This window comes from Daphnia carinata, chromosome 1 (assembly GCF_022539665.2).
Source record: "Daphnia carinata strain CSIRO-1 chromosome 1, CSIRO_AGI_Dcar_HiC_V3, whole genome shotgun sequence".
In the NCBI taxonomy this organism is placed as follows: Eukaryota; Metazoa; Arthropoda; class Branchiopoda; order Diplostraca; family Daphniidae; genus Daphnia; species Daphnia carinata.
Genome location: NC_081331.1, coordinates 3,414,042 through 3,426,994, shown reverse-complemented (window position 1 = coordinate 3,426,994; position 12,953 = coordinate 3,414,042). Strand labels below are relative to the sequence as shown.

At 39.2% G+C, this 12,953-nt stretch overlaps 4 protein-coding genes across 4 annotated transcripts; 1 reads left to right on the top strand and 3 right to left on the bottom strand.

The window, feature by feature from the left end:
- The first annotated feature begins 6,793 nt into the window (after positions 1 to 6,793).
- Positions 6,794 to 7,855, top strand: LOC130692202 (uncharacterized). Its single transcript, XM_057515282.2, has 5 exons — positions 6,794 to 7,084; positions 7,147 to 7,215; positions 7,279 to 7,415; positions 7,482 to 7,625; positions 7,701 to 7,855. The coding sequence occupies exons 1-5, from the start codon at positions 6,794 to 6,796 to the stop codon at positions 7,825 to 7,827; spliced, it is 768 nt and encodes a 255-aa protein (XP_057371265.2). The 3' UTR covers positions 7,828 to 7,855.
- Positions 7,856 to 9,953: 2,098 nt separating this feature from the next.
- LOC130692205 (delta-like protein C) lies at positions 9,954 to 10,867 on the bottom strand. The gene is made up of 4 exons (XM_057515285.2): positions 10,585 to 10,867; positions 10,387 to 10,504; positions 10,256 to 10,312; positions 9,954 to 10,180 (listed from the first exon to the last, which is right to left on the bottom strand). The coding sequence occupies exons 1-4, from the start codon at positions 10,708 to 10,710 to the stop codon at positions 9,969 to 9,971; spliced, it is 513 nt and encodes a 170-aa protein (XP_057371268.1). The 5' UTR covers positions 10,711 to 10,867; the 3' UTR covers positions 9,954 to 9,968.
- A 219-nt stretch (positions 10,868 to 11,086) lies between these two features.
- LOC132087763 (uncharacterized) lies at positions 11,087 to 11,751 on the bottom strand. The gene is made up of 3 exons (XM_059494130.1): positions 11,604 to 11,751; positions 11,454 to 11,528; positions 11,087 to 11,370 (listed from the first exon to the last, which is right to left on the bottom strand). The coding sequence occupies exons 1-3, from the start codon at positions 11,658 to 11,660 to the stop codon at positions 11,194 to 11,196; spliced, it is 309 nt and encodes a 102-aa protein (XP_059350113.1). The 5' UTR covers positions 11,661 to 11,751; the 3' UTR covers positions 11,087 to 11,193.
- Positions 11,752 to 12,151: 400 nt separating this feature from the next.
- Positions 12,152 to 12,899, bottom strand: LOC130692206 (mitochondrial import inner membrane translocase subunit Tim9-like). The gene is made up of 3 exons (XM_057515286.1): positions 12,750 to 12,899; positions 12,396 to 12,491; positions 12,152 to 12,340 (listed from the first exon to the last, which is right to left on the bottom strand). Exons 1-3 carry the CDS (start codon positions 12,801 to 12,803, stop codon positions 12,215 to 12,217), a joined length of 276 nt encoding a protein of 91 aa, XP_057371269.1. The 5' UTR covers positions 12,804 to 12,899; the 3' UTR covers positions 12,152 to 12,214.
- Between the last annotated feature and the right edge of the window lie 54 nt (positions 12,900 to 12,953).

The following is a 12,953-nucleotide window of genomic DNA, read 5'->3' as shown; positions in this document are numbered from 1 at the left end:
CCTGTGTCTGAATGAAGAAGCTACACGTGGATGTATGGCGCACGTACGGTTTTAGTCACCTAATAATTCATCTAAGAATAGTATATTTGCTGTGCATTTTGTTTTCTTTGAAAACACTTATGTGCACTGTATAGTCTTAACATAGACGTGTACAATAGGAAGGTGTTTCACCCCTCTTGTAAGAGATACAACTTCCGTTTGCCATTTCTCTCCCCCGTGTCTTCATTCATAAGGAGTTACCCAATTACGTATTCTGTGATATGATTTGTGGGGACCATAGAGTCGTTCTACAGAGAATCTCAAACTTGCTTAGGTGTTCATACAGTAGAAGAGCTTTCTAATGGTTTTTTTTCACTATTTTTTTTTATAAAACTTTAATTGAATGGGAACACATGTTTTTTGGTTGGCTTACTCCCTTCGTATGGGGTTAAATGTTAAAGAGAAGTTACCTTTCTATAGTATCAATCTGCAAATAGAACAACCAGACAGAGAAAACCGTTCAGAAAACGATCATTACAAATTATCTTTTCGCCATTACGCTTGCATGAGTTCAAAAGGATACACAGATGTATTGACACAGTATTGTTCCTGCGGGAACCGGAAGTCAGTTGATGTAGTACAGTTGAAAAGATTGCCGTGGTAGACGCAGTAGATACATGTTACTTTTAAAAATATCATCAGACCTGTTCTTTTCTTTCTCACATTACAGATCGAGCACAGCATTTCCAACAAGTAGGCTATCACGTTCTAAAGGACCCCGAGATACTGAGACTTTTTTGTTTCAAAAGTTCATTCGTGTACGCAATTTCATATTTATCTTGACCCATTTTGCGAAATAACACTTGAATCGTATTCAGTTACCTTTACGAATGTTTTGATTCTGCGTGTACAATATTAAGAAGTACATGTTTTCTAGGATCTAATCTGTGGACGCAGTACAAGAGCAGTTTTTAATCTTGACCAACCATTCTGATTAGCTATTTGCACCATGCATTACTTACCAGCTGAAGCTCAGCCGTACCGAAAGGATGGAGCGGTGGACTACGTGCTTCTATTTCAAGAACAACTCCAAGGCCGAATTTGGAATTGAAATAGAAAGACAGACTATTTTATTTTAATTAGTTAAAACAAAAAACAAAAATTAGTTTACTTTATATCATTTTAACTTAATGACAACACTCTTGCAGTTTTGGGAATCCCAGATCACACAAACTCCAAACAGGATCTCTATTAGGCTTAGAAATATAATCTTATGTAGACGGCATATGTGTTATATAACTTCTAATTCTTATTGATTTTTTCATTCTGATGGCAGTCTAAAGGTCATCATGGTTGTAATGATTCTTCCGGGGTCTTCTTTCGTCGCTGTTTGCTATACGGTCGAATTCGAGAGTTTTGTGCGTATCATAGCTTATTGACAAGCAAATTTTGACTTATTAAAGACAATGAAACTGTTTAACGGCAACAATAAAATTTAGGTTTCCTAGTTACCATATACGGCACTAATTCTTAGGATACCATTTCTTTAATAGGCTTGTGAACACGTAGCCGGTGACGTAGGATTGAAGTATTGTGGAGGTAGCATCCTTTTTCTACAACGGATAGAAGTCTCTAGTTTTCTGAATCTGTCAACTGAATCTTATTTTATATCGTATCCTTCTTTTATTGTATACGAACATCCCCATAACTTATTTTACTGGCAAACATGTCACAAGCAGCCGAAGCCGTAAAGTTGTGGCTTCTACCTGTAAAAAATTGATGGCGCAAAACAAATCTCTGCTAATGCAGCAACGTCAACAAAAGGTTCGTATGTTACAACGTCAGCTCCGTTATTAGCTTAGGGTTTCTTCAAACATGTCTTATTTTTCAATCGATATTCATTGAAGGAGGTTTGTATGAACCTTGGATGCCCTTGACGAAAAGAGGTTGTTTGCTTTACCATATCATTAACATGGTATCTATACCAAACAGCGGAATTTTATTATGCCAATAAGAATGTCAAAACTCAAACGTGAATGATAGTGCTTAGGCTCAATGTCCAGATGAGTCTCTTTTTGTTACTTCTGCTTTACAGGAACGTGCGTTACTCTATGCAGGTCATAAGTTGATTATAAATCAGGTGCGTTACGTAACCTTTCTCTGGCGAGCATAGAGGGAACAGCATTATCTCGTCTTGTTTTCTGATTATTTGTAACCAAGATTTTTTTTTTAAAGGCAAAAGTGCCTTTCAGCTGTGCAAGGCATAAAAAACTTCTCAATAATATCAACTGTTGGAAAAAAAAACAATTAAACTTGAATGGTTCTGTGCATTATCAATGTTCGTTTGGAAAAGGTAATGATTGGCTACGCGATACCAGCCGAGACTTGTACACAGTAACACAGTTCCGGTATATACGGAAATGCGAGGAAAGACTTGGTACCAAATTCCCTGGATAACGTCGTTGACTTGACAAGTGGATTGGCCTAGTTTCATGCCAGAACACAGTCAGACGTCACGAGACCCGCAAAATAAGTAAGGGAATGTCTGAGAAGTTGATTCAGTTGCTGACGGATGTTGACCTGTCAGTTTCCGCTATTATTATCGGTACAGAATAGCAATTGGACGCTAAATGTCGTATTGAAAGAGTCAATAAGCGTTGACTGACCGAGAAACGATGCAATTGTCCACCGGGACGTCCGTTTCGGCGTTCCAACGAATGTCAGTGTGTACATTGTAATATAGTCATAAGGCGATTCACCTGTGTACTAGATACAATTCATTGCGCTGTAGCAGTGATGGTACGTCACTGCGTCGGTAGCAAAACGGCTACTTCGATCAGCTGTGCTACATTATCATAGGCAAGTCAATGCAGCTATAATGGTCATGCAAACAAGGTTCACGATTTCCTCGTTTTTATTGTTTAAATAATCGACGAATACACAAACGGTAGAAGATTCCACTGCTGACCTAGTTGGTTTAAAACAACTGGTAGCACAGAATCCTTTGAAAAGAGCAATGCGTGGTCGCTTACCTTGCGATTTATTCAGGATCCAAATTGCAAAAAAAAACGAATGAAAGGACAATCCATTCTCAATGGGAATCAGATTGGTTATTCAATATTAATGCCTATAAAAATTCTATTCTTTTTAGATGGCAACTCGAAGAAGAACTGGGCCAGCGTTTTTCAGGGGAAAAAAACGTTAGAGACTTTTCAAGAGTTAAATTATTCTCTTAACGATTCCAATAAGAAAAACTCTAATCTATAACTAATTTTGGCGCAGGTACCGTTGTCAACTTGGATGACTAATTAGGATGCGAACTGCAGGTGTGTAAGAGAGGAATAAAACTAAAACGGTGTCTTTATCGCTGTACGTGAATCAACCCCAGGATCAGGAATTCATGCGTCATGCCAACGTGTGGAAAAATATGTTCGCGTTGTGCTTTAAGATACCACGCCCTTTGGATTCAACTTTCTTTGGTTTGTTTTTCTAGTTCTCAATCCTTTCGTAGCGTGACGCCAAAGTGAGACTCGGATGGACGCATTTAGCTCACAAGGCGTCTTGTATACAGATGAAGGACTTCGGAATCAGACGTAAAACTTGAATGGTGGTACCTCGTTTTTCATTTTCATTTCCTTGAAACTTTGCACACCCTGTGCGAAAACCGTCGTTTGCGGGGGTTTTCGCACGACAATTTGGCTTACAATAGAAGCAAAAATTAATGGTTTCATGGAAGAAGCAAAACAGTCTACTTCTCTCCCACTGGTTTCTATCTATCCTTGACTATATATGCAACAAGTAGAATTCTCCTACGCGTCACTGTTGATGTCAACTAGGCAGAGGTGATCAAATTCTGATTGTTCTTAGCGGATGTTACTTGGGAACGAATGCCAAATTCCGTTCTCCTTTTCCTTTCAACGAAAAAAGAAGCCTGATTATCTATTACTCTTCACTCTCCTGTTTGAGGATTATCGTTTGTTTTTCGTATTCAAATGGGCTTTCAAAATTATTTATCAGAAACGTCGCATGTTTTTGCTGTCGTTCATACTTTGGATGAAGCCAGGTATGTTTACGAGAGGGTGGAGGATGTAGACGGTAGATACGTAGAATCGTCTATATATACTGTACGTACGTCAAGATGCAAAGATTTTGGCAAAAGCGATAAAGGTCACGTGTTCAGGCTTTTGTTGTTGTTTACTGATTTAGTTTTCATTGCGTTTGCGTTCTACAAAGATTTCCATTCGCACAAAACCATTGGTGAATGCCTGAGCTTTTCGCCTTTCTAAACTTTTAATATTCCCATCAGTTGGATTGTTATATCTGCGTAACCATGAAAATCATTCAGTTTTTTTTTATTTTAGTAGAACAAAATTTCAATCAGCTGCTTCTATGCAGAAGGAGCCGAAGAAATTTTTTTTGCATTTTATTTCACGTTTAGTTTATTCCTTTTTTCTTTCTTGGTTTTTATTGGAAGTGAAATTTACGGCCTTGTGTTAACCCACTCATTTGGCTTATGCGGCAGACTATGCTTTTGATACCTGAAGGTCAAATTGATGCAGACATAATCCCAAAGATCTCTTAAGATAAGCACAAGAAAAGGGCGACTCCGCCCAATTAGCTTTCTCTTAAAAGTTTAATTTATCGCCAATGCATTTGTGGACCACACTTTGTCGGTTTTGATGAATCAATGAAAAGACGTCCGAAATGAAGGACTGAATCTCCCGCTACAAGCCTCATCATTTTAATCTCTTTAAAACTTTTTAATGAAGCATATGATGACAACAAGGTACCGTATAAAATCCTTCCGGAAAGTTCATGCATGCCTAGTAAGACAGGTAAGCAACCCTGTTGAAGGTCTTTTACATATCTGGTTACTTGTATGACTGATGAATAGAAGTTTTTAGTTTCACCATTAGAATATATTAACACAGGTATGAGCAAATACCTCTATAGCTAACGTGATGCAGGGCCAATGAGTCTTCTAATTTCTTAGAGCTAGAGACAAAGTCTTCGTGAGTATGATTTAAATATTATACATTTCACCAGAAACGTTGATGACTGAAAGCAACTTGGCTACGGCGAACGTGATTTTAGAGCTCTAAATATTGCTGATATTGCGAGGAACTGGCAAACTCTTCGATGTGAAGTACAGAGGTACTGAACCTTAACGCCAAATCACGCGGGACATGAGGCTAAATAAAATGCTAATTCTTTCCACGGGGTCTATTGAGTTAAGGCCGTAGATGCACAAAGATTTGCAACCGCCTTCTATGCCATCGGAGTCATAAACAATGCACCACCTTAGTGGAAATTCGAAAAGTAAAAAGATTTTGAAGTTAAAGCTTAAAAGAATTTTATCGTTTACCAAAGAAAGACAAAAATTTGAAGTCGGATTTCAACGTACCAACTATTTGAAATGCACATATTTCATAAACTCAGTACATTCACATCTGCAGCATACCCTAAGTTAATAGTGACATTGAACCATCATGGTGCGTGTGGGAGGTAACTCACCTGTCTCCGCGTCATCAACCGGCTAAACTATAAGGATTTCTACATTCAAAGTCGAGGTCGACGCATAACATAGTACTTCGGTGAAACGCGGTCGGCTGAAATGAACGTCGCACAGCCTCCTCCTTCTTACAAGTAAATAGTTCATTCTCATTCTAACCTTGGGTAGCTGATTGGTAATTAAATATGTGGACGTCTGATTTTAGTCGGCCTGCCGTTATGTCTGCCCTTGTAGGGATCTGTAATTAAGAATTCAACTTCTTGTTTTACCAAATAAATCCCCACATTGTATAGACTATGCGTTTGTCTTAGTCTTTCTCACGTTCATTACATATGATTGTTTAGCCGTTGAGCCTCATGCTTGCCGTGCACGGGTCACATCGTTGACGGTAAAATTTGATAGCAACTTCGTTGAACTTATTATCTGTTCATCGGCAACAGAAGCCCGTTGGCTCGGTAAAGTAACAATTGTTCCGTGTAGGAAGACTTGAATTCGGGAAATCGTATAATAAACGTACTATTCATATATCTAGGCCACCACGTATGATTGATAAATTTTGAAAAAAAAAAAAATAAATTGTATCCTTTACTTTTTTTTTCCGTACTCCTCGTGCATCATTTGCATATTTCATTGAAAGGTCCTCACGTTATTTTGCAATTCTTTAGTTCTCCTCCCACAGATTATCAAGTACCAGTTTACTTGGAGACTGCTGATGTTTCAACGGCCGACGTATCATGAAAGACTGGGCGTCGACTCCACCGCGACGCTACGAGGAACTGTAGAGAGAGGCAGGTAGCAAGGAGCTACCTGCGCTTCCACGTCTTCCGCCCACACAGTCAACGTCATGTTTACGGATGGACCGTACTGAGCAGGAGCAACTGGTAGGATCGCTCAGCTGCAATTCTCCAGGCCCCTGTATATAAAGGAGCGATGTTTCTCTGTTTCATCAGTCTGAATCTTCTTCTTTACCTTTACTTGCCTCTTGTCTCCAAGACAGAACCGGAACCCTATTTTTGACTCTAAATTCTAAACAGTGGCAGAAAAAATGTTCTACAAAACAATAATTTACTTCGCTTTTTGTAAGTCTTATTTTTCTCTATTCATTTCAATTAAATCGGAATCGAAAGACAATGTTCAACTGGCTATTTTCAATGGTCCCAAATAGGCTGCATTTGTTTCATATCGCGGACAAGTGTCTCAGCGGCAACGGTAAGTCCACCGCGTTCTTGGAGGCAGCAGCAAACCGTTGAGACATTGCTGCGATTTCCATTCATTAACTTCCTGGCCAATCCGTGTGGATTCATGGCAGCCTCGTCTACCATGAACCCAACACAGCCAAGTTGGCCCGGAATAGCAACGGAACGACCGGTCAATCAGTTTGACTCAAATGTCCAACAAGCCACGCCAGCACCATTGAGGACTCTGGACACTAACGCTACACTGGAACAACAGACCCTGGGATTCCTCGGACCTCTCCGGGACCGCTACGCCAATCGGAACTATTCCAGCGAGGAGAGGTCCGCTCTTGCCCAAGAGTTTAAGCTCGTCGTCTTGGAAGCTATGCATTTGGCCCGCCACATTTATCCGCCAACGGTTAGTCAAATAAAATTTTATTTCATAAAATTGTTTCCTAAAAGTTATTATTTTACCTGAAGGGTTTGCACCAATGCGATGGCATCCAGTTGCAATCACTGCCCAATGACGATCAACTAGTTTCAGCTACGGTAAGACTTTCTCGACTTAACCCTTTTCATTGAAACGTGAATGTTACTATTTCGGTCAAATAGGGAGAAATTCAACTGGAAGAGGTCTACCGTGGCATGATGATAACAGCAGCACATTTGCATTTGATGATTCGTGACGCTTATGATTCCGCCCGATTTTGCCCCTCTGAAAACCATGCCCAGCATCAAAACATCCGACAGTGAGTTTACCTTTGTTTTTGCTTATTGTTTTCAACATATAAACTAACTGATATTAATATTTTCAGATTAACGGGTAAAGTGGAGACTTCGATGTGCCTGATTTTGCATTCGGCTATTGGCGCCGAGGACTACGATAACCTAAACTTCTTCCGAGTGGCGGAAGAAGTTCTCAAGTCCAACGTTCACCGCTACTACGACTGCTCAGCCAGGTAACATTTTCTACAACCATCATACAATCATAGTGATGACGAAATTTCAACAAAGAATTTGCTTTCTTTCTTCAGAGAGATTCGAGGATGCCTTGTAGTCCGCTTCGCAGATCGAATCTTTGGCGGAATCCAGCGGGCGCTTTTCTACACGGAAGCACCACAGACGTCTACCGCTCCATATGTTGCGGAACAGAGTTCTTAAAAGAAGCAAACGACAACCAAAACAACCCCTCCAAAAAACTCTCCTTTTTCCGTTCATTTTCTTTTTCTTTCTCCAATTTCAGGGTATAATCCAAGATGATCTCTCGTTCGGAACAAAGACACGCTTATTCTTACTTGTTCTAACGATATCATTCCCTTGTAAAAAATTATGGAGTATAAAAATTTATCAATTGCTATTTATGACATATGATAGTATATTATATAGTATATGATATTAAATAGATGTGATTACAAGAGGGCTCAATACAACATGTATGTGTATGCACCGATACCCAAATGTCTCATTTAAATCATTTCATCTGGTGGTCACTGTTCTTTTTTTCAGATTGAGTTACAGGTGCATTTCGTCCTGAAATGCAGGTCATTCGAACTAATGTCGATTTTCTTCCTTGAGTTGTTTTTCTTTTGGCGTTGATTCTGAGCATCAGACATATTAATAGCTCCCAGTCATAAAAAAAAATCTAGTCTGCGTACCCACTGGAGGTTTAAGATGTACGGAAGAATGGTTCGACTACAATTTCCCGTTTCCTACTTTGGTTTCATTCGAGCTCCACTAGAGAAAGCGTTTAGCTATATGCAGCAGAGCAAAGGCATGTGATATTGCCCACTTGTGCAGCCATTCCATTATTTAGCCTAGACCGGAGCAGGTTCCTTCATTGAGGCAACTGTTTGCAGCACACAAATCTATTTCTATTTCGTATTGATTATTAAAAACGAAAAGGAACAACCAGAAAAAAAAAAGGGATTTCGTAAAAGTAGAAAATCATTCAGTGAATATCAAATCAATCGGCAACATTCGGTCTCTTCCGAATAATGGATACGGAGGATGGAACCGACTAACCCAGTATCGTTAAGCAGAATGGCTCAAATTTTCTTGTTTTTCTCTTAAATGTCACTAGACCAACGCACATAGCAACCCATAGCTATTGCAACTATATGCTGCGCATTGGCTAAAGCCAAGAATAAAAATGTGTTGGTTTGATTTTCGTACAACAAAGAGATTAGAATCAAATTAATCCAACGTAATCGTAAAAGGAATTTGGCCCGCTCGAGGTGACAGTGAAACACCTGAGTCTCATTGGATTTCATCTAAACATGGTAGACATGACGTAAGATTCTCCATCCTCCTACCTGTCTACAGCGTTCAATGGTTCAAGCGTGAATAAAACAAAACGCGCATTATGTTCAAGTAAAGGAGCAAAATGAATGAACTAAGGACGATTTCCATCCACATATTGGTGTACCAGATCAGGAGTGATAAATGTGTCTTCCGTACACCTCTATCGATTAAGAAAGTGACAATAATCATGCTCGGGACCGGTTCCTCTTCTCCATACGTCTGCATGAATTTTAAATAAATCAATATTAGATCGGAGACATTATGGATTTTTTTTTTTGGTCGTCTACTTTGGCCTCAGGTCTGCAGCATGCTAATTAGAAAATTATTATTAGAAATGACGCGGGTGGTTCCACTTAGTCTACGTCAAAGACAGTGTGCGCCATTCACTGTACTGATTTTACCGAGACATACGAAGCGCAAACAAACTTTTCAATGAGATACAATCATGCACTTTGAGAATATCCGAAACAGTCAACTCTTGTTACTTTGACAAAGGTAACAGCCCGTGAATCCGGATAATAAATGCAGTCTGAAGATATCTCATAAATTCCATTTCGGCAGCCAGTTATCCATTGTTGAATGATTAAGCTACCACCTGCATTCACCTGGACGTTTACAGTAACCTCGCCTTTAAAACGTTTGTTGAAGTAGCTGAACAACAAATTTAAACAACAATATTCGCAATGCACTTTTGGCTCCTTCGCAATGTAAATAATTCAACGTGTGTTTACTCCCTTGACACATGCCCTAGATTTGCTGAGGCTTTTTACAGGGTAAATATAAATATGTGTATGTGCTGATAATCTCCTGAGATTCGTTCACACTCTTCAACACGATTTTCTGGTTATTACGTGTTTAGTTTGTTAAAATTTTGCGTAGGCACGGTCGTCTAATGGTGTACAGGAAGCTAGAATAGAAGCAATTATTATTTACACAACAAGTATATTAGATAATGATGCAGTGAATGGAAAAACCAAACGATCAAATGTCGTGACAATAGTTTATTGAACGGGTTTCGATCTTCGGAATGAGGACAAGAAATCAAGAAGCTTCCGGTTAGCAACCTGTTGGTTCTTCATAGAATGGTCGGTACCTTGAGAACAAAAGAGGCCGGTCCATCCTGGTTTGCATTGGCACTCGAAGCTCTTGTTGCACGTCCCGTGAACGCATCCGGGCAACAAAGCGCAATCGCGGCAAAGTTCACCAGAAAATCCTACTCATTGAATCAATATAAACATGTTTTCCTTCTGGGAAATGAGTTGGTAAAACAAAAAGATTAGAGTTCTACCTAACTTGCAGCGGCATTCTCCTGGTAACTTGCAGTGTCCATTCAGGGGATCGCAGCCTATTACAGGAAGGCCATCAGCCATTCTCGTATTGTATTACAATGTTCTAGGTAAATGCTTTAAGTATCCTAACCTTTCTTGCAAATGGGGACATTGCACAAGTCACCCGTCCACCCTTCGAAACATTGGATTTGGCCATCGGGCGTACACGTGAAGTGCACCGCTTGCTTGCCTTCTTTTGCATCGCATGCCTATCTTGAGAACATTTTCGATGTGCATAAAGGATGTTATAATAACAAGAAAAACTTCTTAATCTACTTGGTCTAAATACCTGGCGCTGCCATGACGAAGTGGGAGTCGGCACCGTTTTCCGTAATCTGGCTCCTTCCGCAGCCATGGGCAGTTCCACAAATACCAGCACAAATACGATCCAACGTTGTAAATTGTATGGTTCCATGTATACCACAAATGCAAAGTTAACGTAATTCGCCCTGGTTTGTTGATTTGTCCAGTTGTCTTGGGGCTATTGAATAAGTGTGACACGTCTTCTTAGCTGGAGCGATAAATGATATGTTCTCCACACAAACCACTAGTGTTGTTCCACAATGACAGCTCGCCAGCATATGATATGACCCGAAGAATAACAGGGTAACTAAACGAGGTTGAAGACATATGCCTTCAAGGCTTCCGCATCTCCTTCCCCATTTTTTCTGGTATACCTGTACAGGTAGGTAGTACCTCCATCCGTTTGATGGGTATATCTTTCTTAGTCTTCTTTATTTTCAATATATTGGCCGTTAACATAACAAAACTTTTTATTTCTTTTTGGCCTACGTGGGAAGTTACAAATCAATATAAACGGGTTTGGAACATGGGCGAAACGTTATGAAACAAAAAGAGTACGAAATGTTTTATGGATGAGCGTGAGTTTAATTTTGCTTTAGCCGATGAATTTGAGGATGAAGAGGAACCATTTAATTATTCGAAGGAACGAAGCGCCATACAAAAGCGTCTGATTCAGGCTGTAAACAACGTCAATCAGAATTCCGACTACGTCTGCTGCATCTCTCGGCAAGTTGCTATTCAAATCCTGATCGGTTGACTTCTTGATATTAATCTATTTTTTATACCGCACAAATCCGTTTTGTAACTAGGCCAATCATACATATAAAATGATTTGAACAGGATTTTTAAAAGTACCTCGTCATTGTTATTAACTGGAATTGATTCCTTCGGATTGAGCTCCTCGGATGTCGGAAAACTGTTTGACTCTCGCTAGTTTTTTAGTATTTTTTTGCATGATTGTCATTCAAAATATCAACAAAGACATAAGCAAATTATTTGACTTACTGGTATCCAACAACTGACGGCCAAAAAAGGCAGCATGAAACGGTATAGTTTAAACATTAGGAAGCACAGTTTTCTGAAAATAGTATTAAACACCTAACACCATTCCAGACGCTATCTACCACCTGAGTGAAATGGAGAACCCTTTACACATCCACAACAGTCAGTGTCTACAGAATCAAAAATGTCTTAAGCGTACTTGCATTCTAACAAGAAATAAAAAATATATCCGCCAAATACCGTTACAAGCAGAGATTTTCCTCCAATTATTTGTTTGGGCGGCGGTGCGGTTTGATATCCCGCCACCGGTAATGCGCTTGACTTATCCGCATAATTATTTCAACTTTCATTTTTTCGAGGGGTACAAATACAACTATAGAAAGGATATGGGTTTTCCCATGATCGGCTTCATGGTAAAAAAAAAATAGGCAATTTCACTGGCATAAGGTGAATAACCTGTACAACCCGATATTTCCTTATTAAGCCCCAGCGTGGGGGAAGACATGCAAATTGTCGTGCTGCTAACAAATGATTTGTATCAGGCGAGAATATCAAATTTGATTAATTATTTATTAGGAAAACTGGAAATCTACATGAACACATGAAAAACAGACTTATCCTGCCTTCTTGGCCATTGCCAACGCATTTTCATTAGATATGACTTGAAATTCTTGGAAACGTTGGGATATCCGCTGGTTTGCTTTAAGAAATTTCTCTGCACAATTGACTGCACAGTTGTTCTAGTACAGAAAAAAAAATATAGTCATTAATAAAAAAAAAATTCCTTTAATTTACTTCTTGATCTCTGATAGTCCTGGAGGTGAAGTCCCAAACACAGTCTACAAAGCAGAGCTCAGAAAGTTTGTTGTATGAGAAGAGGAAATCCCGGAACTGTTAAAAAAGTAAAATAAATTTTTATATACCAGAAAATCAAAATTTTGGAGAAAATAAATACAAGATCTAAAAACTAGTGTGTGACAGCCACAGGAACAGAATGAGAACCCTGAATACTTTGAGAAGAAATTAAAATAAACGACACAGTTTAGGTGGTGGCAACGGAAGGATAGCTTTTGTGGGATCAATGAGACAGCACTTAACTTTGAGAATCGAACACAAATTTTTGATCACAAGAAAAATACGAATAATTACCGATTTAATTTGTTCTGCTTCAATTTTTGCCGCGTCGACTATTTCGGAAGTCATTGTTTAAAATGAGAATTCGTTTTGGTTGGCACTAATGTTTCAGTAGCAGACAACGTTTCCTCGTGTTTTATTTCCTCCATGTCGAATTTCTACCACTATGACATGCTGCCACCTGATGTTAGATTAAAAAAGGAAGTGGTTGCAGCTGCA